The 24279-nt window shown below is 60.4% G+C and overlaps 5 protein-coding genes across 11 annotated transcripts in view; 1 reads left to right on the top strand and 4 right to left on the bottom strand.

Annotated features, from left to right (window-relative positions):
- Positions 1-4: 4 nt before the first annotated feature.
- APOA5 (apolipoprotein A5) overlaps positions 5-24279 on the bottom strand; it is a 118398-nt gene continuing 94123 nt past the window's right edge. Inside the window, exons 1-4 of one of the 2 annotated variants that reach the window (XM_014278711.3) lie at positions 1905-2210; positions 1560-1635; positions 1301-1415; positions 5-1068 (exon numbers count right to left, since the gene is read on the bottom strand). In XM_014278711.3, the coding sequence (XP_014134186.2) occupies positions 156-1068; positions 1301-1415; positions 1560-1635; positions 1905-2195 (1395 nt within the window). In that variant the 5' untranslated portion in view covers positions 2196-2210 and the 3' untranslated portion in view covers positions 5-155. Of the gene's footprint in view, positions 1069-1300; positions 1416-1559; positions 1636-1904; positions 2211-24279 lie in introns of those variants that run through there. The other variant, XM_055728604.1, reaches the window with a different exon arrangement.
- On the bottom strand, positions 3485-5170 carry APOA4 (apolipoprotein A4). Its single transcript, XM_027803103.2, has 4 exons — positions 5073-5170; positions 4877-4944; positions 4628-4754; positions 3485-4520 (listed from the first exon to the last, which is right to left on the bottom strand). The coding sequence occupies exons 2-4, from the start codon at positions 4923-4925 to the stop codon at positions 3596-3598; spliced, it is 1101 nt and encodes a 366-aa protein (XP_027658904.2). The 5' UTR covers positions 4926-4944; positions 5073-5170; the 3' UTR covers positions 3485-3595.
- LOC102053632 (apolipoprotein C-III) lies at positions 6513-7166 on the top strand. The gene is made up of 3 exons (XM_005437687.3): positions 6513-6619; positions 6745-6871; positions 6972-7166. Exons 1-3 carry the CDS (start codon positions 6562-6564, stop codon positions 7066-7068), a joined length of 282 nt encoding a protein of 93 aa, XP_005437744.2. The 5' UTR covers positions 6513-6561; the 3' UTR covers positions 7069-7166.
- APOA1 (apolipoprotein A1) lies at positions 7641-9374 on the bottom strand. The gene is made up of 4 exons (XM_005437633.3): positions 9266-9374; positions 8994-9049; positions 8573-8726; positions 7641-8493 (listed from the first exon to the last, which is right to left on the bottom strand). Exons 2-4 carry the CDS (start codon positions 9034-9036, stop codon positions 7896-7898), a joined length of 795 nt encoding a protein of 264 aa, XP_005437690.1. The 5' UTR covers positions 9037-9049; positions 9266-9374; the 3' UTR covers positions 7641-7895.
- The window catches only part of SIK3 (SIK family kinase 3), a 91774-nt gene continuing 78410 nt past the window's right edge, over positions 10916-24279 (bottom strand). For 4 of the 6 annotated variants that reach the window (XM_055728583.1, XM_055728585.1, XM_055728584.1 and 1 more), the window contains 10 exons: positions 22891-23041; positions 21980-22105; positions 21588-21673; positions 20774-20883; positions 19894-20251; positions 18680-19554; positions 14694-14857; positions 13801-13933; positions 13250-13417; positions 10916-12935 (listed from right to left, as the gene is read on the bottom strand). In XM_055728583.1, the coding sequence (XP_055584558.1) occupies positions 13260-13417; positions 13801-13933; positions 14694-14857; positions 18680-19554; positions 19894-20251; positions 20774-20883; positions 21588-21673; positions 21980-22105; positions 22891-23041 (2161 nt within the window). In that variant the 3' untranslated portion in view covers positions 10916-12935; positions 13250-13259. Of the gene's footprint in view, positions 12936-13249; positions 13418-13800; positions 13934-14693; positions 14858-15835; positions 19555-19893; positions 20252-20773; positions 20884-21587; positions 21674-21979; positions 22106-22890; positions 23042-24279 lie in introns of those variants that run through there. The other 2 variants (XR_008735454.1, XR_008735453.1) reach the window with 2 other exon arrangements.

Genomic DNA, 24279 nt, shown 5'->3' with positions numbered 1-24279 from the left:
GGGGGGGGGCGCGGTCACGTGGGATGCGAGGTCACGTGGGAGGGCGCGGTCACGTGAGGCGGCGGCGGGACTCGGCCTGTCATGGCGGCGCCTTTATTTGCGGTTCAGCCCGACCCAGCCGGCCCCCCGATCCCCCGACCTCCCTCCTCGGCCCGTCACGGGGCCTCGCCGTCCCGCTCGCTCAGGCTGTCCGCCAGGTCTCTCCAGAGGGCGTCGAGGCGGGCATGTAGGTCCTCCACGGCGGGCGGGCCTTCCTGGTGGTCCCCCAGGGAAGGGAGCCGGGAGGAGAGCTTCCGCCTCATCTTCTCCGTCTCCTGGTCCAGGGCGCGGGTGAAGTCCTGGATCTGGAGGTACGTGGCCTTCCGGAACTCCTCCACCCGTCGCTGTACCTCCCGGGCCAACTCCTCCGTGTAGCGCTCCGGGGCGGCTGGCAGCTCCTCCAGGCTGCCGGGGTAGCGGCTCAGCTTCACCTTGAGCTGCTCCAGGTTCCCCTGGATCTTCTGGTGGAGGTCCCGCGCATTCTGGGTCAGTTTTGTGGAGAGCTCCTGGATGTACTGGTTGAGCTTCTCTGGGCTGGCCTGGGTGTGAGGGACGACGTTCCTGTGCAGCTCCTCCACATTGCGGTGGATCTCAGTCACCAGCCTGTCAGCGTAGGGCTGGAAAATGTCCTTCACCTGGTCTGTGTGGAATGTGATCTTGTCGGCATAATGAGCCATGAACCTCTGGACTTCATCCGCACCCTCCAGGAGCTGAGCCGTCACCTCCCGGCTGGGCATAAGGTGCCGCCGGAGCTCCCGGGCTTTCAGGGACACTTGGTCCAGGAGCTCCTCTGTGAACGGCTGCAGCCGGTAGCGAAGATCTTCCAGGTGCTTGCCGACCTTGTGGTGGACTTCGTCCACATATGGTGACAGTTTCACCCTTAGGCTCTCCAGCTCTTTCCTGATGAGTTTCCGCAGGCTGTCTGAGTCATGGTAGAGCCGGGGCTGGAGGCCTCTGTTGAGGGGCACCAGCTTCTCCAGGAAATTTCCCACGTAGCTGACCCCATCCTGAATGCTTTCCTTCAGGTTTCTGCGTGAGACAGCAGAGGTAGTTACTGAGCACCCCAGACTTAGCACAGCATTTCTGCTATGCCCTAACGCATCCATAATAAAAGCTGCTGAGAGCCGTGAGGGCTGTCCCTGTTAGCATTTCTGTCCCCAGGGGAAGAGGAAGCCAATGTGTGTTGGTGGGGCCTGGGGGGAGCTTGTGGAGTGACCCAGGATGGGCGCTGCAAGGCAGGGCCCCAGCACAGCATACTCACGTGATGTCCCTGCCCAGCTTACTGCTCTGGCTGGGCTCTGGGAGGCTGTCCTTGTCACTTGTCAGCTGGCTGAGGTACTCCCAGAAGCTGCTCCTTGCCAGCTTGGCCGGTGACACTGCAGGCAGGAGGGCAGGGGTTAGTGGGGCGGCCGTGGCAGTGCCCACCCCTGGCTCTGCCCTCCTGCCCAGACTGTGTCCCAGCTCTGCCCCATCGCGTGCTGCCAGTTGTCCCCAGGTGAGCTCCTCGGCTCATCACCCACCTGTTAAGGTGGCCAGGAGGGTGAGGAGAAGCACAGCCTTCAGGGCCATGGTCTGCCAGGCCAGCGTGCTGCCGCGCTGTGGGGAGAGAGCAGAGGAGTGTGTTAGCTCGTGCCTCCACGCAGGTCACACCTCTGAGCTCTCACAGGTCGAGGGTCCCTGTGCTTCGTGCTCACCCCCACCACCCCCTCCCCCGCTGCTTTCTGCAAGGACCTTGCTCCTGGGGTCCCCCGTAACGCTACCAGCATGCAGGTGGAATGACGCCCAGTCATCCAGCTGCTGAGGTTGAAGCAGCATGAGGTGCCCCTGCCCACACTGGTTTGGTGGGGCTGCCCCCCACCCCTCACCTGGCTCCCAGTCACCTCCCGCGTCCCTCCTGCCGGGAGCCAGCCTGCAGCTCCCTTTATATGCAGCCGGCAGGAGGTAGAGGAGCGCAGGCGATAAGGCGCATCTGCAGGGATGGGCTTTTGGACCTCACTCCGTGTAAACACAACGTGGAGGTCCACGGACGTTCCTGAGAGGTGACGTGGGGACCGGTCATCTGACTGCCGGCTGCCCCTTCGCCTGCCCCCACCGCTCCCCTGCTCTGCAGCCAGCCCGGACGAGGCTGCCCCTGCCCTCGCAGCCGACCTTTGCATCGTGGAGAAAACGATGCTGCTGGGGTGGCGAGGGGGTGCAGAGCAGCAGGATGGGAATGGGGACACCAGCTCCTGACACAGGGGCTCACATCCCAAATGGGGGGAAAGGCAGCCTGGACCGCTGCGGGGGTGGCCAGGGTGGGTGTGGGAGGATGAGCCCGGCCCCGGCTGTGCCAGGGAAGGGGGAAACGAGCACGGTGGTTGTGTCTGCAGCCCAGGGAGAGAGCACACCTCCCGTGGGGCTGCCTGCTCGCACACTGCCAGCTGCACGGCCCCGCTCCCCACCTGGATGCCAAACCCGCTGTGCCTTGGTGTGTTTCCTTTGCAAGTTGCCTTTCCCCCAGGAAAAAAACACGGCAATGTTTTCAGCTCAGCCCCCACCCCTATGAGGAGTGCCGGCTGCTGACACCGGGCTTCTAAATCAGGAGAGCGCTGCAATGTTTGCACTGAAGGAACACAGCAAACAGGGACCCGCTGGGACCCGCATCTCCCCAGCAGGGCTGGGGTGCAGACACCCTGCGGTGGAGGGCAAAGTCCTGCGCACCCCCGGGGTGAACCTCGGGAGCGGTCACCAACACCCCTCCGGCACCAAAGTCCGCTCTGCTCCCGCGGACACACAGGGTCACCCTGAGCGGCCCTGGCAGCACTCCCGTCCTGTGCCTCGTGCCACTACAGCCCACATGGGAAATGCTGCTGTTTGTGGGACTGGTCCTGCGGGGCACCCACCAGCAGAGCTTGGGGCGCTGGCTGTGGCCATAGCTCTAGTCCCTTTTTCTTCTCCCTGAGCTCGGAAGCTCCTGGGGACAAGGGCCTGCACCCTCCCTGTCCGAGTCCCACTGCGCCTGGCCGCGGTCCCTGCGTGCCTGCATGGTGCAGGGACGAGGTGTCCATCACCCACCCAGCGCAGCCTGCAGAGACCCGGCCCCCATGGCAGCAGCTGGCCCTGCTGTGGGGGGGGGTACTTGACTGTATGCTGGGGCTCTGGCCCCTCTGGAGCCACTTGGGTGCCGCCGAGTTGCTGTGGCACCCCGCTGCGGTGACATCCTGGGCCCTGACCCCATGCTGGCTGACAAGCTCACCTGGCTGCAACTGCCTCCAGCCCCACGCAGCCCCTGTGCTGGGGAGGGAGACCCCCACCCAACTGTCCCCACCTCTGTTCCCTCTCCCAGGGACCCAAAATTCAGGGTTGATGCTCTCCTCTTGGAGCAGCTGGGCCAGGTGCCCCAGGCTGACCATCCTGGAGCAGGATGGCAGGATGCTGCGGAGAGGAAGGGACACAGACCAGCACGTGCATCACAAGATGGCAGTTTATTTCTTCTGTGGGCAGTGGCCGTGAACAGTCGCGGTGTGGGGGGACAGGTGGCCTCCCCGTGCCCCTTCCCCATGGCACCAGGGGAGTCTCAGTTCGCCACCTGGGCAGTGTTGAGGAAGGCAGCCACCTTCTCCCGCACCTCCTTCTCCAGCAGCTCCAAGTGGTCCTCAACACCAGTGGCGCCCGTGTCCAGCTTCCCGCGCATCTCCTCCAGCCGTTCCACCAGCTGCCGCCCGTAGGTCTCGCCGAAGGGGGCTACCTGCTGCTGGAAAGCCTCCAGCGTCTGCCCCACGCGCTCGTCCAGCTGCTGGGCCAAGGGCGCCAGCCGCTGCCGCAGGCTCTCGACATCGCTGCTCGCCGCCTGCCGCAGCTCCTCAGCCAGCGGGCTGAGCTTGGTGCGCAGCTCCTCTGAGCTGGCGGCCAGGCGGGAGCGCAGCTCCTCCGTCGCCTTCTCCATCTGCACCGTCAGGCTCTCCAGCTGCCGGTTGAGGCCATCCTGCACCTCCTGGGCATAGGGGCTGAGTCCCCGCCGCAGCTCCGCCACGCTCTGCTCCACCTGCGCCTTCAGCTCATCGGCCAGGGGAGTCAGCTGCCCCTTCAGGCTCTCCACCCCACTGTCGATCTGTTGCTGCAGCCGGTCAGCGTAGGGGCTAAGGGAGGCCTGGATGCTCTCGGCGTTGTCCTGCAGCCGGTCCCGCAGCTCGGTGGCGTAGGGCTCCAGCGCCCGCCGCAGCTGCCCAGCCCCGCGGTCCACCTGGGAGCGCAGCTCCTCGGCGTAGGGGCTCATCTTGGCTTGCAGCTGGCGGATGTTGGTGCCGATCTGCTGGTGAACCTGGTCAGCGTAGGGCGCCAGCTTGGCCTGCAGCTCCGCCAGCTCCTGCCGGATCTGCTCCTTCAGCCGCTGCGAGTCCTGCGCCAGCCGCGCCTGCAGCTCCGTAGCGAAGGGCACCAGCCGCCGCTGCAGGTCCTCAGCGTACGAGCTGACGGTCCGCAGGTTGCTCTCCAGCAGGGTGCTGGCGAGAGGGTGGACGTCAGCACCCCGGCGTGCCCACGGCCCCCTCCCCTGCCCCACCACCTGTGTCCCCCCACCCCCGGCATCGCAGCCGGTGGCTCTGCTCACTTGAGCTGCTTGGTGAGCTCAGCTTGCTGCAGCTGGTCCACGGTCTCCTTGGCGTTGCTGCCCAGCTCGGTGAAGTACTTCCAGAGCACACTGGCCACCTCGTCTGGGTTGACATCAGCCCGTGCCCCTGCAAGTGGACGCCGAGATCAGCACAATCCTGCTCGGCAGCTCCCCTGGGGACATCAGGTCCCCATGCCTGCCCTGGGGCAGCACCACCCTCCCGCACCGGGGACCCACATGCCACCTCACCTGAGACCGCGAAGAGCACCAGGACAAGGGTGGCCGCCTTCAGATACATCCTGAGCACCGGGGGATGCCTGAGGGAGCACAGAGCCGAGATGAAGGGAGCTCCAGGGGTCCCCAGCCCCCCTGCCCCCTGCTGCCTCCTGCCCACCGCAGGGGATGCAGCCTCCAGCTCTCCCCACCCTTCCCTGCAGCCACCCACCTGGGCTGCCACGGGTGCCGGTACCTGCTGTGCCGGGGAGCACCCGGCTGCTATTTATGCAGCCTGAGCGCCCTCGGCGGCTTCCACGCAGGCCTGTGACACAGACCCCGGGCTTGGACTTTAGCAAGGTCGCGACGTGGAATTGCCTGACGTGTGCACAGTCCTGACATCACCCGCAACCCTGCCAGCTCCCGGCAGGGTGCCAGAGGCCAGGGCAGAGAGGGGAAGGGGGTACACATGGCACTCCAGGGCTGAGCCCCTCCCGAGGGCAGGGACCCTGGGATGGAGGGGACAGCACACCGTGGGGGCTCTGCTTCTCCATGAGATGCAGTGATGGCCCTGCCGGCGCCAGCTGCCCAGTACCTGGGATCTGCGGTGTGGTGGGACCGGGGGACGCTGCAGGAACCCCTCAGCTCTGCCGTTGGCTGCGCTGTGCCGGGGTGTGCAGTGGGGCAGGACATGGGCTCAGGGGGATGTGGCGATGGCTGCATGGGGACACATGGGACCGTGTACGGGCGGGACGGCATCGCTCACTCCGAGCATGGGCTCCTGGAGGAAGCCGTGCCACAGGGAACGGCCAGGAGCCCGCAGCTGTGGGATGTGGCACCCACACGGTGCCAGTGTGCCCTTGACTGGAGCTGGGAGCCACGCACGTCCCTGGCCGTGGGCATCGGGCTCTTGGCACACGCCGCAGGGATGCAGCCCGTGCCCAGCCCACCCACGGCCCGGACCTGCTCCAGGCTGCAGGTGGGGCAGCGATGCGCCATGGCTGGGGCGAAGGGCACGGCTGGCGGGGCAGGGGTCAGCCAGGTGCCAGCAATGCCAGGGTCCAAAGAGCCCTCGCAGTGCCCCACGGCCGGAGGGCAAAGCCCGGGCACCCACCGCCCGCCTGCGCCTCCGGGGCAGCAGCCACCCCAGCCCAGGCAGCCACACGGTGCCCCCAGGCAGAGCCCGTCTGCTGGCATCGTGCCCGGGGCCGGTGCCGCTGGATGTCACCCTTGTGCTGTGTGTGCCCACGCCGGCCCCAGGCTTGTTTCCAAAGCTGCCCTCACCGTGGTGTGCCCTGCAGCGGGCACCGGGCTGGCTGCACACGCACCAGCACACGCACGTGTGTGCCTGTGCACACACACGCAGATGCACGCAGAACCCCCAGCAGCCTCGGTCGCTGGTGGATTTCCCAACTCCTGGCCGGGAGGCAGGCCCCTCTGCAGCAAACCTGGCAGGGGGAACGGTGTCTGCAGACCTGTCCCCTTGCCGGCCAGCCCCACCGCCCCTGACCTTTGCACAAACACCCCCCTGGGGTGGCTGTGGGGAGGGTATAAAGTGGGAGCCCCGGGCTGCCCCCACGTCCAGAGCCCGGCACAGGTGAGTGGGGAAGCCCCTCGGGAGGGTCACACCAGGAAGGGGACAGGGTCGAGGTTGGGACCCCTGTGGGCGCGTGGGCCCCCACCTACCACCCCACCCCACGTGCTCTGCTTTCTCCCCAGCCATGAGGGCATCGCTCCTGTTTGTGCTGGTCTGCGTGGCCGTCCTGGTGGTGGGAGCAAGTAAGAGCTGGGTGAGGGCGGCAGCAGGAGCAGGGGGATGGGGCTCAGGGTGCTGGGGTGCATGCATGGGGCTGGCACAGCCCCACCGCCCTGTCCCCCTGCTTCCACAAGGCTTGTGCTGGCAGGGGCCGACACACCCGAGGAGCTGGAGTCGCTGGTGAGGAAGGTGAAGGAGTATGCCCAGAAAGCCACAGCCATGGCCCAGACCGCCTTCAGCATGGTGCAGGAGTCGGAGGCGGCTCAGCAGGCCAGGTGCCCCCGCGCCCCCGCATCAGCCCAGGCACCCAGCGGTGCGCCGCTGCCCACGGGGGAGCCCGGTGGGTGCCTCACGCTGAGCCCCCTCCCTTTGCAGGCGCTGGCTGGCTGACAACACGGACCAGGCGAAGCAGCGGCTGGCCCAGCTGAAGGAGCAGCTGGCGGATCTCTGGAAGCAGGCACTGGCCCCATAGCCCCACCGGGGGCTGCATGGGACCCGGCAGGCTGGGGTCTCCCCCCCCGCTCCCCACCCACTGTCGTGGTTCTCGCAATAAAGCGGTGCTGAAGCAGGCGGCACTGGCGGTGTCACTGGGGGGGTGGCGAGGAGGAGTGTGCACCGCGGGGTGAGGAAGGGCTGGGACGGGTGCCCACGTCGGGGTGCTACTCCCTCTTTCCAGTGCAGGGGATGCACACAGGTGTGCTGGGGCACCGGGACCCCTCACCGTGGGGCGAGCATCGTGCACCACCCCCCAACACAGACATACACGTGCCCTGGGTGGCGGGAGCCGGGTGCTGCTCCCACGAGCCAGGGGGATCCAGCTCTGGCAAAAGCAGCCCCGGCCACATTCCGCTGCCCCGGCAGCGCCCTTTGTGCAGGGGGAGCCGTGCGTGGGGCTGAGCCAGGCTGCACCCCAGGGCACCCCCCCTGCCAGCTCCCCGTCCCCCCACTCCCCCCGGGTCTGCCCGGCACCCCCTGACCAGAGCAGCCCCTGCCCCCAGTGCTGCCCCCCGCCAGCATCCACTGCAAAGACTGAGCGAGCTCCAATAACTTAAGTCACATTTATTTGACAAAAGGAAGGCAAAGCTGAGAGCAACGCCGGCCGGTTCGGGGAAGGGAGGCAGTGGGAGGGGAGGAGGGGGGTCCCCAGGGAGGATGCCCCAGGGCTGGCCTGGCCTGGGGCTCCCGCAGCCCATCCCCAGAGCCCCCTGAGGGGCAGCACCCCGGGCAGGGCAGGGAGCAGCCCCGAGGCGGCCGCAGGAGCAGGGCTGGGGTCAGTCCCTGGCTGCGCCGGCCTGCGGCTCAGGCCACGGCCTTCTGGAGGTCGTCCAGAAGGGTGATGAAGCGGGTCTTGAGGCTCTCGGTGTAGGGGGTGAGGCGCTCCCTGAATTCCTGCACCAGGGGCGTCATCTTCTCACGCAGGCTGCTGAGCTGCTCCACCACCTTGGCCTGGTACTCAGCAGCCTGGGGGATGCCCTTCTCCCGGATCTCCTCCAGCTTCTGGCTCAGCTTCTGCCGCAGCTCATCGCTGTAGGGCGCCAGGTTCTTGCGCAGCTCCTCCACATGCCCGCGCAGGCGGTCCCGGGCCTCCTCGGCCACCGGGGTCAGCTTCTCCTGCATCAGCTCCACCTTCTGCCTGGTGAGTTCCTTCAGCTCCTGGGCCACGGGTGCCAGGCGCTGGCGGTACTGCTCCAGCTCCTCCGTCCACTTGGCAGAGAACTGGTCCAGGAATGGTCGGATCTTCTCCTTCACCTCCTCCAGGTCCTTGGTCAGCTCCTGGCGCAGGGCCTCCGTGTCCTTCAGCCACATCTCCCGCACCTCCTTGTAGTAGGGGGCCATGTCCTCCCGCAGCTTGGCGGCGGCTGCGGCCAGTGTGTCCAGGTTGTCGGTCAGCTTCAGGCTGTGGGGAGCGGAGGAAAGTCACGCATGGCGCCCGGGGACCTCCCGCCAGCCCCCCGCCACGCAGCCGCCCCACTTACTCCAGCTGTTTGCCTACGGCAGAGGACTCGAACTGGGCGATGGCATCCTTGCCACTGGCCTTCACAGTCTCCAGGTACACTTCCACCATGTCCTTGAGGCGCTCCAGGGGCGCCTGGGGTTCATCTTGCTGCGGGAAGTAGCGGGCCTGGGTGCCTGTGGGGAGAGCCCGGCACGCTCAGGATGCCTGGTGGGACCACGGCGGGGATGGCTCCAGCCCTGCCGCCTGCCTGCCGCTGCCCCGGGGACTGCCCGGCTCAGGAGGGGACCAGGAAGCCTCTTGGCTGCAGCCTGACATGTAAAGTGCTTTGGAAGCCAGGCGCTTCCAGCAGCGCTTGCGGCGGGCTTGGCTGCCCCAACCTGCTCTGTCCCGTGGGGGTTTGCAGCTCCTGCCGCCCCAGCCCCAGCCCCGCTTGGACCTACCCGTCAGGCAGAGCAGGGCGAGGACCACCACCACAGCTCTCATCTTGGCGCCGAACCTGGGGGCAGAGCAAGACAGTTGGGTGCAGGGAACCCCGGCAAAGCCAGCCCCGGCAGGAGCTGAGCCCCCCACTCCGGCACCGTGGGCGACGGCTGCAGGACGGGCACCGGCGCTGCCCCCCTGTCCGTGCCACCGCATCCCAGGAGCAGCAGGACTCTGGCCCCTGTGGTGCCATGGGGGCTCCGGAGCCCCCTGGAGCAGCCCAGGCTCTTACCAGCTCTCTCCTGCTGCTGCTGTGCTGCCGGTCGTCCTGTCTGTGCCGGCTGCTTCCCCACCGCCGCTATTTATGCAGAAGGGGCAGTTCCTGCCGGAGATAAGCCAGGCTGTAGCCCAAGAAATCGCTCCCCAGCCAGGCGATGTGGCGCGGAGGGTTCAAGGATCGCGTGCGCGGGCCAGCGCCGAGGCGCGCGGGCTTGGCAGGGGCGGCGAGCAAACAGGGGCTCCCGGCGGGACGCGGCTCGCTGGCCAAGGAGCCTGTTTACGCTCCTGGTGACCCAGATTCCCCCGCTCGCCTGCGGCTTCGCCAGGGCCTCTCGCAGCCCCCAGGGATTGGCCGCCAGCCCGGGGACAAGGCTGACACCCACAGGGATTTGGCCCGCCGTCGCCAGACCCCTCGTCCTCCGCTCGCCACCACTGTGGGTCTCTGCCTCTTCTTCCCCGAGACCCTTGCTGCTCACATCACCCCCTTTTCCCGGCACAGAGGTCCTGGGAGCTGTGTCCCCACGCACGCTCAGGCCAGCCCTCCCCGGGCACCCGGGCAGCAAAGCAGAGGCTCAGCTGGGCGCAGACACCAGCCTGGCCACGGCACCGCGGCACGGCCACCCCAAATGCCCCCCCCAGCCCAAAGCCGCTCTGCAGCCAAACCAAGGTGCTGCCCCGTCCCACTGCCACCAGCACATGGACCCGCCTGGCAAGAGGGGATGGGGAGAATGGGGGCACAGCCCCTGGATGGCGCAGGCAGCAGGAGAGGCTGGCTAATGCCACAGGGAAGCTGCGGGGCGATGCTCCGGGCTGCAGAGAGCCCCAAGCCCAGGCCGGCTCCCCAGGCACTGCTCTGGCAGGCACAGCTCCCCTCCCTCACCTCTCCTCTCCCAGCCTCCAGCCTCGGTCCCGGGAAAGCCCAGCTTTGGAAGGACACGCTCAACAAGACAGGTTTGATCTGCAACACATTTCCCTGCCCACTGAGGGAGGGATGCAGCCCAGACCGTCGGTGCCAGGCTGCTCCTCCCGAAGGGGATGGGGGCGGGGGGGGGGGGGGGGGGCGGGCAGGCAGGAGCTCTGCCGTGCTCCCCACCAGCCCAGGCAGCTCCCCAGGCCCCTCCGGGCTCAGGCGGGGCTCGTCGGGGTGAAAAACTGGCCCTGGAAGCAAGCAGTGATCTCAGCCTTGCACCAGGAGCTGGCCAAGTGAGGTCAAGGTAACCAGACCCAGCTGCATTAAGGGGGGGTGGGCAGACGTGGAGGAGGGCACTGGGTGCCCCCATCCCGGAGCCCTCTGCCCTGGCAGAGCCGGGAGCCGCCGCAGCAGCCGCAGGGGCTGACGTGAGCGAAACCCACTGCAGCTGCAGAGCATCCTCCGCATGATGAGTCAGAGCAGCCAAGCACCGGAGTCGGAGGTCCTGCCGCTGCGTGGGGGCTGGGCAGGCAGCCGAGGGCTTCAGGAAAGCCCACAGAAGCGGGGTGCCCCACAGAAGCGGGGTGCCGTGCTGCCCCCGCGGAGGGCAGCGCTCTGGGGAGGAACGGAGGAGAGCGTGGGCTGGGAGCCAGCGTGGCCGCGCTGCCGTGCCTCCAGCTTTTGCCCCCGGAGGTGTGAGGCTGTTCCGCCTCCACAGCGGGCATGGAGCAACAAGGCAAACAGGAGACCAGAGAAGATCATAATCATGGTTTTATTTGTCATGATCCCACTGTCCAACTAATTGACTAGTTGCAAGTGACCCACAAAAAAATGGACTGAAGATTTACTGAAACTTTTTTTTAGTCCAACATAAATGAGGAAGAAAAAAATACTTCTGACATTTCCAAAAAACAGAAATAATAGCAAAGTATATTAATATACATTCAACATATACTGCGCGTATTGATTACTACAATACAAAGCAATGATAAAAAAAAAGTGTGATACTGCGAAATGGCACGGTTAAGCGAGTCCCTGCTGTTTCGGATGCTTGCTGTAGGGCGGCCTTCGACTCTCCCAGAAATACAGTGTCATGTAAACAAAAGGAAAACAAACCAAAGGTACGGAGCAAAAGGCTTTCAGTGTTTCCCACTACCTCCCCGCTCCGTCCGGCAAAGCCCCACCTGGCTCCCCACACCCCCCTGGCCCGCAGGCACCAGGGCAGGGATCGTGCGTGGACGGTGGTGCCCCAGCAAAGCCGCCTGGCACTGGGACACCGGCAGAAGCGCCGGCCTGGCCACTGCTCGGCGGCCGCAGAGGTTCTCTCCTCTCTGGTTTTCGGGATGGCAGAGCCAGTTAGCGTTATTTTCCCGGGGCAGGGGAGGAGGGGGGCCGGGAAGAGGCGTGGGTAAGGATAGCAAAGTCACCTCTGCCGTGCTGGTTTCACACTTCCTTCTGTGCAAATTCAGGAGGGCTGGGTCGGTTTTTCCTTTTTTAAAAAAATATTCCAGAAAAGTGTCAATAAGAAGAATTTGAGCTGTAGCTTGTAAAGTCCCAAAGGCAATGATGACACCGAGTGCTCCCGAGCCCCGGTGGGGGGTGGGGGGGGCTTCACGCTCTATCCGTCAAGGAAAGGATGGAAAGGAGGACAAAGAAGAGACCTATGCACGTCCGAACTGTATAAAGGAGAATACCACTGTCGCCACTGGCACGAGAGAGAAAACCAGTCACAAGTACAATGTCATTAAAAGAAATAAAATACTTTGAACAAAAGGTGCAAGTCACAATTCATATAGAACAGAATCTAGTTAAAAATTTCTCTCAAACAGAAATTCCTTTTGCCTTTTATTAATAACAATAATAATAAAACAACATTTACCAAAAAACAATTCCTACATGATCAGAAGGAGAAGCTAAGAAAACAAAGAAAAGAAAAATAAATCTGTCTTCCCTACATTAAGCCAGGAAAAAGAAAAAAAAAAAAAAAACCCAAGTCATATGCGGATTTGAAAAGAAAAGGGGAGCAGGGGGCAGGGAGGAGGTGATCCTTTCAGCACACTGACAAACAGAGAAGGAACAAAAGCAGACAAAAATGAGACAAGAAGCATATTGCACCAGGGGTGGGTGTCCCCCGCCGGCCGGCCGGAGCCCCGGGGTGGGATGAGTGGTGGGACGAGCGCTGCGCTGCCAGCTCATGGGAAGGGCCCGCGGCTGGGCTGGCACCCACCTCGCCCCCCGCCAGTGCCGCCGGGCTGGGGTCCTGCTGCCGGGCCCCTCCCCAGTGCAAAGGGTTAAAGAGCGGAAGGACAGCATGGCTTCCGGGGAGCTGGACCCCTGCTCCGGCCTGCTTGGCTCCTGCCTGCTGTTCCCCCCGGGGCAGGCTCCAGCGGTGGCAGCCCCCTCCGGGGCGGTGGCAGCTCCCTCCGGGGAGGTGGCAGTCCCCTCCGGGTGGAGGAGGGGCTGGAGCAGCCCCTGGGGCTGCCTGGCCCTGGTCAGTGACAGCCCTCCAAACCAGACTCAGTGCGCGGGCTCCGCAAATCCTCTGCCGACGTGTAGGGCTCAGGTTCTCTGGTTATTTCTGTGATAGCTGGAGTTACAGGCAAATGTGGCAAAAATTAAAGAAACCAAAGGAACAACACACTGGATGAACTGATTATGAGGAAAGGGGCCATGGTATTCCAGTTAGTCAGAAATACTACGGCAATTTGGCGCAATGCTGCTAGATACTGTTGGTTTAAAATGGACCTTTTCATTTCAAAGCTGTACATAAAACCTGCAAGAGAGAGAAGAAGCAGAGATGTTAGGAGACACCAGAGAATGGCACCTCTGCCTCCACAGCCCTCCGTCGCATTCCCAGTCCAGACCCACAGGCTCTGGAAGAGCAGCCAAGGCCTGGGAAGGGGGGTGCTGCCCCTGAACGAAGGGGGGGCCGGCAGGCAGCCGCCAGCACGGAAGCCCAGAGCCGACTGTCTCTCCTGCAGCCTCGCACCAGTGCTGAGGCAAGGGTCAGGGCAGGGAAGGAGACACCCCACCATCTGGGTGACCCTTGGTGTGCGGCTGCAAAGAGGAGGACACTGGAATACTCACCCCCTCCTGGTTACACCCCTGCCTGCTCCATCCCAAAGGGCACCTCCGGGTGCTTGTAGCTCAGTAGGACGTCTGTAATACATGTCGACGGGTAACAGGAGGTGTTTAGATGCTGGTTGCCATCACCTAGGTTGGGATGCTCTTGACCTTCCAAACTTTCCCCACATTCTGAAAGGCCAAAGAACGGCATCGGAGTTTGCACAAGGAGCACTGAGGAGTTACAGCTCCAGCGCGGGCATCACGCCAGCAGGCTGTCACAGCCTAAAGGGTCACATCACAGGCAAAGCAGCCCTGTGTTTCTTCAGGATGCCCAGACCGCTGCTCCCGCCAGCCCGGGCTCTAACAGCAGCAGCACCCAAGGAGCTGCCCTTCACCAGCACGCGCTTCCCCACGGCCCACGCAGCCCCTGCTCCCTGCCGGCACTGCTCGCTCGGAGGAGAGGTGGCTTTGCAACACAGCCTGCAAGCTGCTCCTCTCCGCTCCCGGCCCAGAGCCTGAACAACGGCTCACACCCTCCATGCCACGTCTCTGCAGCTCGGCCAGGTCCTTACCCTCGCTCTCCCTGTCACGCAGCTGCTGGCTGGCCATCAGCGACGACTGGCTGAGGACGGCATCTGACATCCGAGCAGAGCTTAGTGCTTTTCCTGCCATTAAACTCATTCCAGGTAAGTTATCTAACTGCACCTGCAGAGACAGCAGGACACAAGTCAAAGAGGGCTCGGGATGAGGCACCCTGCTGCTCCCCCAGCTCTCTGACAGGCCACCCAGGAGCTTCTGCAAGCCTTCAGCGAGTTTCTATGTACACATAAGAGCTGTACATCAAGTACACCTTAGGTGCAGACAGCGTCCCCTCAACACAATAATGGACTGGACAGTCCAAGTCCCTTCTGGACCTGCACTGAATTAACCAGGGAAGAGCCCTTCTCATTTATAGCAGAAAGCAGCTGCAGCAAAGAACACATCAAGATCTGGGCAGGACTGTTCCCAGCAGCCCAAAACACAGGGGAGCGGAGCAGCCACTCTGCTCTCGGTCAAGGTCTGGGCTGCCATGGCCAGCGGGTTTAGCAGCACTGCAGAACTGAAAGCTGGGCTCGGTGTGTCTGCAAAGCCGTCCACAGCCAGAGCCAGGCCTGCAGCAGCCCAGACTGTTTCATCAGAAGGTCCTTGAAGGGAAAAGAAGAGATGCCACAGCTACAGAAGCGAGCGGCCCTGGGGCAGACTGAGCGAAGGAGGAGCATTCCCACATCGGTCTCTGCTAAAACATTTTCGGTATCAAGCAAACATGATGTGCCAACTAAAGCAGCCCCCACAGCTTTTCAACCCCAGCAGCCCCGCAGAGCCGGGCGCTGCCTCTGCTGTAGGACACCCTGTACGTAACCCACACACATCGAGGAAGGTCTGCACTGGCTGAAGCCCTGCCGGGCACAGGTTTCTTCAAACCTACGTAGGCATCATCACTGTTCTGAATGGTGTGATGTCTCTGCAGGGTCCTGGGCCGCGGGTGCTCACTGGAGGCGGGTCGCACAGGGTAGCCCAGTCCGTTGTGGTCAGGCACCGGCATCGCTTGGCCGGGGGAACTCCTGTCCATACAGTTCCCTACGATGGACTCTTGAAATCAAATCAGACAGGACAGAAGAACAACAGATTAGTACAAGGAACCTGCAGCTCTCAACGACGCGCGCCACCGCAAAACTGTGGGTCTGAGATGAGATGGCACGAACCAACACCCATCGCTGTCGGACCAGCATGCTGCTGGCCAGGTGGATAGGGACCCCCAGCTGCTCTTGTTGAGGTGATGCAGCACCAGCACCCTCCCCCCCCACCCCCCCACCGGCACTTGGGTAGGCTTCTCCCTTCAGCATTGAGATCCCAAAAGATCCCAACGCTAGTTGCCTCCAATCAGGTCTACAAAAACACCACCACAGCACAGGAACCAGACCCCTTCCGACTGCCTCCCAGCACCACCGCCTTCCCCTCAAGCCCGAGCTCGCCCTCCACTCTCCTCCCTGCATTGCTCACATCATTACACAAGAGAGAAGGTAGAAGCGTCTCCCCAGCCTACAACACGGGACATTCTAGCAGGGCCCTTTGGCAATTGTAAGCAACATAATCTTGCTGGAAGAGTTGGCCAGGATGTTCGCTTTTATCAGATGACTTCTCCCTGCCCTCCCACAATCTGGCTGTAGGAGTACATGAGTGTTCTGCCTGGCAAAGTCCATCTGCACTGCAAGCTCTTATGATCGAGGGTAAAGGCTACATTCCTATCAAGCAAAACCTCTCGTCATCAAGTACACGATGTTTTGAATTAAAAGTCCTGAGGTGTGGAGAAGCCTATCATCGGGTTTGATGTACATAAACAGCTCGCTCTCAGCGAGTAGCCCTGTGGAGCACAAACACGCAGACGTGGCCGTGAGCACTGGGGAGCCGCCCTGAAATGACACAGCTGCAGGTAGGCTCCCTGGCCAGAGCTATCGGCTTTCGTGGCGCTCCAGCCAGCAGGAAGCAATCTGCTGCTGTGCTGGGACACTGCACCTCCTGGCTGGGACTGCAACTGCGAGATGCCAGAAAGATGCTCCCCACAGAGACCTGTCCATAAAGTTACCAGGATCCAAACGAGACCCCGTCCCAGGCGCAGTCTGCCACCCGCGCTCTCCATGCTGCTCGGCTAGCACACCGCTCCCAATGCCCTTCCACCCTCAGAGACATGGCAGTTCTGCAGGAGCCCCGTCCCGGGGCAGCCAGCGATGCAGCCAGCCTCCCCCTTCCTTTGCACAACCGTGGGGTTACGTGCGGTTAACAGTCAGCTTTCCCGGAAAAGCGAGAAGGAAAACATGAAGTAACAGATGTTGGCGGAGCAGTGCCACCCACACACTGCTCGGGACGCCGCTCCAACTGTGGGAACAGTTGTTTGGGCCAACAGCCTGCTTCTCCAGCTCCACAAACAGCCCTGGTGCCGAAGTGCTCCGGCAGCCAGGCCCAGCAGCGAGCCCCGGCACCGGCCCCTGCGCTGCAGGCAACAAGGCACGATGGGGCAAGTCCCCTTAGCCTGGAATGGCCTGGGCCCAAAATACAACTGCACGCTTCCCGCTGCCAGCACAGCACCTCTGGGGCCGTGGCTCAGGCTGAGGGACAGGACAGCCTGAATTCACGCTCCCTGACTCGCCCCAACCCTGCTCCAGCAGCCCGAACCCGCGGCAGGAAAGCCTTTCATCCCTGCATCCATAGGGGACGGGCTCCTGCGCCAGGCGGCCTTTGTGTCGGTGAGGCATGTGACACTGGCACCGCGGGCAGGACCACCGCCGCCAGCTCAGCTCCTTCAGTGCTGAGGAGAGGCAGGTTTCCCATGGGCAGCGTTCCCAGCCCTGTGACGGCTAGGTTGGAGTAAAACTGGAGCGAAGTCGTTCAAAAGTGGTTTAGTCACATCCTAAACACAGACTTGGTTGACACTCTCGCCGTCACCAGCTGCCATCTCCAGCAGATGCTCAACAGACAAGCCAGGGCTTTTTGATCAGGGTCAACACGCTCCCTTAGAAGGCACAAATACTCCCAAGTCACTGCGAAGTTACACCCCGCTCCAGGGAAAATACACTTGGTGAGCCGGGGCGCAAGAGAAGATACACCCCGTCTCAAGAGAAGTTGCAGTTTTACAACACAGCATAGGGAAAATAACAGGAGAACCCAGGGATGTGGGTGAGAAAGCCCAGCTGTCAGCACCGGCACAGGGAGAGGAGCTACGCTCAGCCAGGGCAAGTCTCCCCGCTCATCCCCCTGTGCCTGCGCACGGTGTGCTGGGCAACGCTGGAGCTGGGCTACACACGGGTGAGGCAAAGCACCGGCAGGCTAGCGGCACGTTCACCGAGGTTTTGTAGGATTTAATTGTAGGTACGGGCACCTAGGCAGCTCAGATGTCAACCCTGCCTGGAACCGAAGCAGTGCAGGCCTGATTCCAAGTGGGTTATTGAAGCGCTAGGAGGAAAGCAGTGCAAGCGGTCACATCTCAGGACATAGCTTACTACATGAGCCCTACAAACAGCCCTGTCAGAAGGGCTTACACAATACTATTTGTAAACATTTACTTGCTTTTACTCATTTACGAAGTCTTATAGGCTAAAGTCCTTTGCCATTGTGTAACTGGCTCTAGCACCATTATGGGGACAGAAATTCAGCTTCGGACTTCATTAAAACTTGTTGTTCATCTAACAGTCTACAGTATTATGATGCAAACTCATGATTCGGAACAAAATGCACCTCCAGAGCTTCCAACCTCTGATTAACCTGGGGTGCTTCTCCCCTCTCGTGCTTCAAGCACCACAGGGAAACCTGCGGTCCAAGAGCAAACACCTTGGTAATCCAAAATCGAAGACTACTGCAAAACAGCCGTGCCTTGTCCCTACCCCCAGCCTGCTCTCTGGGGGGCCAGGGCTTGGCATGCCAGCTCTGCCCTCTGAGCCAGTCTGTTCCAACCCAGTACTTTCCCAACAAACCCGTGCTGTGTCCCCAAACAAAGCCATGCCTCCTGTGCCCTGGACACTGCTCCTCCCCAGCAGGGTCCTCTGTGCCAAGGGCAAGCTGATGGCTGCAGACCAGCACAACTCAGCCCCGCAGTGAATACTGATCCGCCCAGCTCAGCCTGGAAAGCCTCTCTTCAAAGCCCTCTTAGCAAGGGGCTAGGATGGTGTTTTTCATGCAGAGAAGGCCTGTAATTACAGCTCAGGCAGGAATTTCTTACAGCACACCGCTGCCAACGCAGCCACCGAGGAGCAAAGGCGCAACTGCTTCCAACTAGCAGGAAAGGTCTTCAGACGCTAATGGCAAGTTTAAACTCACTTTCTTCAGAATCAACCCCTTCTAGTTCAAGCAGAGCTAGAGCCTTGCTGCTGCTGCTTCCCCAAGTGCCAGGGGAGCTGCTGCAAGGCAGCCTTAGCCGCGAGACATTTACCACCACTCCTGCTGTGCGCGTTTGCGGAAGCTGTAGCAAAGCCTGGACTCGAGGGTCTGCTCTCAAGAGAAGGAATCCTCTGCTACAGTTAGGGGTACGCTAACAACTCAACCGTTTCTAGCCTGTTGTTTACACAGGATGGGGAACATCGCCAACGAGAGCAAACACATTGAGAGCACACAGCATCCCCGAGAAGATGGCGGTGCTCTGGCAGCTGGTCTTTACCTGCCTGCAGAAGTAGGTCAAATTCCAAAGAGAAGCAGCCGATCGGGTTCCCTTCTTATTTAACACTGTTTATTAGAGAGACTATGCCTGCAATTTACTTCAGGCCACAAAAGCCAAGAATCTAGGTAATTCCGTGCTATGCAAAGTATGTCACGAAACCCTTGCCGTGCTGGGTAGAGACGGTGTCCTCCGGCGGGAAGGCGGGTGGCACGCAGCCAGCACGGAAGAGCGTTTGTTTCGCCTACGCGAGCGGCTGGAAGCCTTACCTCTGCTGGGCACCTTATTCCTACTGAATCCAGCAGCGGGCTGATGTCTGTATTGATGCGTCCCCAACTCCTGCGCGTGATTAGCAGTTCCTAGCAAAGATTCTGGGTCCCCGTGCCCTCCTGCATTTACAAGCAGAGGGGTCTCGTGGCAACCTTTGGTCAATGTGTTTGAACTCTTACTGTCTGGAAAGCTGTCCCTGGCACCCTCGCATGCGCAGTCCTCCTCCATGCTCTCCGAATGGAACAGGGCTGGCTGGTGTACGTATCCGTGCGGCGGCACTGACGCAGGTACCTGCTGGATACATTCTTGTGCCCTGATTTTTAAGAGATGTTGGGGGCTGTTCTGTGGGTGGTACGTGTCAGCACTCTGATAAGGCAAAGACAACGACTGGCGCTCCGAGAGGTTCTGTCCCACGCTGGGGCCCATATTCCCAGCATCCCCTTGACTCATATGCCTGAACAACTCTTGAAATTCTTGCTGCTGCTGCTGTTGCTGCCGCCGCTTGATGAGCTGTGCAAATTCTGCCTGGGGCAGCCGCATGTCCGTGTGCCCCGTGAGAGAGTGCCGGGGAGAAAGCAGTCCCTGGAGGATGTGCGGTACCTGCTGGTGTCGGCTGTAGTCGGGAGGTGTTGGGGACAACAGTGCTTGCTGTAGTGCCGATGCGGTGTAGTGCTGCTGTTGCTGATGTGCATTTTGAGGGAAACTGGGATACTGGTCAAGCTGCGGGACTTTCAGAGCTTGCTGAGCTGCAGGAAACCCAACTCCTCCCGATGGGCTGTAGCTGCTGGGGGAAACGCGAGGCTGCTCTGGGAACAGGTGGGGGTGTAAGTGCACCTGGTCGTAGTTGGCGGGGGGATACCTGTTCACGTTCAGACTGCAAAGAACAGAAAAGAGCGAGTGACTGCACTGCAGCAGCTCCGGCTCGGCTTGGCATGCTGGGCTGCCTTGTCTGCTCAGGAGGCAGACAGAGCTGCTCCCGGGCAGGAGCTGCTTCCTAAGGCACGTGAATGCAGCAGCCTGGCAGACTGTCAGAGCTCTGACCTGGCTCGGGAACTGCTGCCCAGGGGCAAGGAGACAGCTTGCTCCCAAAACCAGTGCGGCACAGTCCTGGGGTGGTGAGGAAAGCACGTCTCACCCCGAGATGCCCGCCCTCTTCTCTTCCTCCCTGCTCCCAGCTGGGGGGAAGCAGTGCAGGGACGGCTGGTGGCCTTACCTGTGCGACTCGGCGCTGTCGGCACTGAGCTGCTTGGACAGCTGCCTGTGGCCGTAGGTGAGGGAGGCCATCAGGTTAGCGCGGTGCTGCATCTGGATCTGGTTGGCGCTGGGGCTGATGGGCATGCCCCGCGCGTGGGAGGACATGCCCTGCCCGGCCACAGAGGCCCCTTGCAGGAGGTTGTTGCTGACCATGTCGCCGGGCTCCTGCACTTGGATAGTGACCTGCTGAGGCTGTGACTGCTGCTGCAGGCCCAGGCACGTCAGCCCCATGTTTGGGGGAGGGGAACAGTTACCAGACTGCGGGAAGATTGTGTTGTGGGATGGCATCCCTTGGAACTGGGACTGGGAGGCGGCACCTACAAGGAACAAAGACCCTCAGCACCTGTGCCGAGGCTCGGGAACGAGCTCTGCCCCGCACGGGAGCTGCTGCTCTTCTGGGCCATACTGGGAGTCCCGGCGGGTGCTGAGGAGCACTGCTCCCGACTGCTCTGTCATGCTGTGCCAGCGTGCAAAGGTCACAGCAAGAGCCCCTTGCACAGAAAGAGAAACAAAGCGGAGCTGACAGTGATTTGCATAAACCCAAGAATATCAGCCCTTCCTCCCCACCCCCGGGAGCGATAAGGATCTTATGACAAGAAACCCAACAGCACATTCCAGCTGGCAGCTCCTCACAAGCTCTCAACAACACAAGCCCTTGCTGCCAGATGGAGGATCTTTTACATCATCAGCAAACCGCGCAAGGACTGGGCCGCAGGGGGGAACTGAAGCCCCCGGCACCCCCCCACACTGTTTTCCCGGAGGTTTGGTAGGACCATACGGTTCTGCCAAGTGGCCCACCCAGAGGAGCACAGATGGCTCGGTGAACCGTCAGCGCTTACCGTGGGGCTGGAGCACACTGCTGCTCACGGGAGGTGGGCTGCTGTTTGGTTGCCTGAAGAGATGGTTATTAGGGTGGTTCGGGGGCGGGCTGGATGGCTGGATCCGCAACCTACACAGAGAAACAAGCACCTTTTCATCATGTCTGCTCCTCATTAAGATGCCTTTTTCAACTGGGAGAGCTGATGCCAAATGTTGCGTTTCTCTTGTTTTAAATAAACACCACACAGCCCTTGCTTGGGATCCCAAGCTCTTTTACAGCTTGGTTTCTCTTCTGAGAGCCACTGGACTTGCCCAAGTCACACAGGTAGTAAGCATAGCCCAGTGGCTACAACAGAAACCCGGGCATAATACAGCCCAGGCTCGCCTCCTGACTCACTGTGGCCAGCGAGAAACCCTCCTTTCTCCCTTCCCACAGGTCAGCCCACCTCATCTACAAGTCAGGGTGCTGAAGCCAAGGATGATTACCTAACCAAAGGCCTGAGCAGGTAAGAGACACCCAGCAGCAGCTCTGAGTAGAAAGCATGAGAGAAATTGGCTACTGAAGGTAATAACATGTTTAAGCTGGTCAAAAGGCAGAACTGTCAATCATCTGTTGAAAGCAGGTTTGTGCCTTTGCATCATGTTTCTCTGCTTCTAAAATTCCTTCAGACAGAATCCAGCTAAGAGGACCAGGCACATTCACCTGGGAACTGGCTATGCTATTCTAACTTTATACACTTCCAGCTCGGCCCTGGACTCTCCTAAGTGCTCATCCCTGGGCTTGAGTAAGAGCAAACCCCATTGCCCAGAGCTTTGCTAAAGCTGTTCTTTTACCTCTGAAGCTGATGAGTGAGCAGAGCTGGCTGGTTTTCACAGGGAGCTTGCAAGGGTGGAGACGGCTGGGGTGGCCGGATACAGTCCTGAACCAGGCACCAGAAGAAAAAACAAAGTGTTTGCAATCAATAATGTCTCAACTAGAAAATTTAGAAAACACTGACTGGTGAAGTAGGACATATTCACCAAATTCTCAGTCCCTCACTGCAGCTCTGGCTATCGCAGCAGCTGTGCAAACATCATTGCCGACGTCCTTCAGGCTTGCTTTTCACTACAGCAAGCCGAGCAAAGTACCCTCCTCAACCCCTCTGGGACCCGCTCAGTAGCTGCATCTGCAGCAATGCGGGAAGACACAGCTGAGCCTTCAGAAGGTCTGGCTCAGGCTCCAGTACCTGAATCTGCTGATGAAGAATCTGATGGTGCTGCTCCTGCTGGTACAACATGTGCTGCTGCTGTGTCTTCTCCAGCGTCCTCTCATCCATGTGCCCACCATACATCTTCTGAAGCTGCTCACACTCCTGTAATGGATCCGATGCACCCTGTAAGTGACCTTTTCGTGCACGGCACGCTTGCTGTGCAAAAAGGCACTCTCTGCAGCCTACCCATCTGAAAAAGCCAGTAAAGAAATCCTAATCCATTTAACTTGACAGAATCAGTGTGGTAAGATGGCTAGCTCAAGCCTTAGACAACAGAAATGAGTGCACGTGACACCAAGCGCTGGTACCGTTACATTCCCTTAGAAATGCAAACACAAAGCTCTAGTAATGGTAACTTCAAGGTCAAAAGAGCATCTCATATTTCTGCTGTGTTGCAAGGTGAAAGTCCTGTCCTGGGGCCGGATCCTGCTCAAGCCATTGATAAGACGTGCTCTGGCTGCATCAGGAAGAGCATACAATACACTCCAAAACTCGGGTGGTAGGAACTGCCCTTTTCCCAGGACACCCTGGAACAGCCCCAAAACTCTACTGCCACATAAAGTGTGGGAGAGCAGCAGCCACAGCCTGACAGCGCTGGCGGGACCTGCGAGGGCAGGCTGAACAGCCCACGCACGGGCAATGCATGTGATCTGCTCCCCAGAAAAAGGGGGGTGGAAGCCCCCAAGGCTCCTGGCCTGCAGGCAAACAGAACATACGTTTAGAGGACACTCAGCAGGGTTGCTGCACATATACAGAGGGAAAGGCACCACTGCGTGTCCTCAGCCATTAGCAGTGAAGATTTCACTCTTTGCCCCCTGAGGCAGCAAGGCTAAGGCAATAAGAAGCCGTTGCAGAGGCTCTTTTGAGGACCCCCACCCCTCCCTTACCTGCTGAAGCTGTTTGATGCTACTGTTATTGCCCATCTTCTCCAGGTGGGCTTTGAAAGCCTGGATGCTGGCAGCACCATCAGAGAAGCGCCGAACTGGGGAGAAGCGTTCAGTGGGGAGGTGCAGCGTATTTGAGTCCTTGTAAATAGAACTGAACACATGGGGAAGTGGGTTAGTGATGCCAGCAAAAAAACAAACTCTGGTGCAGAGACATGTAATATACACCAGCCATGCCAAGTTCTACCTGCCCACTCACCCAGAATAAACCATGTTTTAGATCAAGAAATGAAGTGCCACCATTACCATGAACAGAAAACAGGATTACTGAGTATCCTCAGTGCCTGGGCAGATGAACGTGTTTTAAGGCTGGAGACGACTCAGCCCGAAACCAGATTCCAGATGGGCAGCAACTCACTGTCCACCCATACAGATGGATCTATCCCTCAGATGGATCTATCCCTCAGATGGAAAAGGGTTACGGAAACCATTCAGCACCATAAACATCTGAAATCCCCCTCTTCAGCTGCCACTTCCTGAGCCTTCCAGCTCCCCAGGGCCCCTGACTACAACCGATGCCTGTGGAAAACAGGAGGGGCACATGGAGAAAGGAGCCTGAGCATTCTGCAGCCTCTGAGGAGGAAGGGGGGCTGGCATCTGTGCTTAGAGATGCACTGAATCAAAAAAAGAAAGAGGGCAGGGACGTAACTCTGCACAGTAGGGGAAATCTTTCTAATGCATTAACCAAGCTGTCACTTCACAGGCAGAGCCTCCCAGCTGCCCGGATGCTTGGCACTCGGTGATCAGAATGGGGACATTTGAAAAGCAGACACAGCCAGTCTTGGAGGCAACCGTGCCCAAGGCACTACAAGCACCTTCCCTTCACAATGAGGTTTCCTCTTCACCATCAGAGGGAGCCAAATTTTTTTCAGGAGCTGTTTTCTCCCAGAGTTGGTGCTCCCCATTATCAAAGTCAAGCACTAAGCTCCTGCCCTGCCATTAGGTGCAACCTGTGCTACCATGAGCAAAGCTAACTTTCCATACATGTCACTGTGTCTTACAACAAAGAAAATCAGGTTTCTCTGCCTGCACTAATGGTTCCTGTGCAAATGCAATCTATAAAACCCAGCAAACATGGAGTATTCTTCATGGTACAGGCTCCAACAGCAGCCTTTGTCTGTGAGAAGCTCACAGAGACATGGTCTTGACAGCACTGCTGACATCCTGGCACTAAACCCGACAGGAGCCCATCTGGCTGCACACTGGTGTGGCCCTGAACCACGTTACCGCAGGCAAGTCACTGCTGTGGCTACTCTGAGCACGGCTTTCCCGAAGCCTGTTTCACCAAGTGAAATGGTTTCTCCAGGAGAGGCTTCCCCTTATCAGGTGGTG

The sequence above is a fragment of the Falco cherrug genome, chromosome 17 (assembly GCF_023634085.1).
Source record: "Falco cherrug isolate bFalChe1 chromosome 17, bFalChe1.pri, whole genome shotgun sequence".
NCBI classification, from domain to species: domain Eukaryota; kingdom Metazoa; phylum Chordata; class Aves; order Falconiformes; family Falconidae; genus Falco; species Falco cherrug.
Note: the sequence above shows the minus strand (reverse complement) of the source record. Positions and strands in the feature narration are given on the sequence as shown.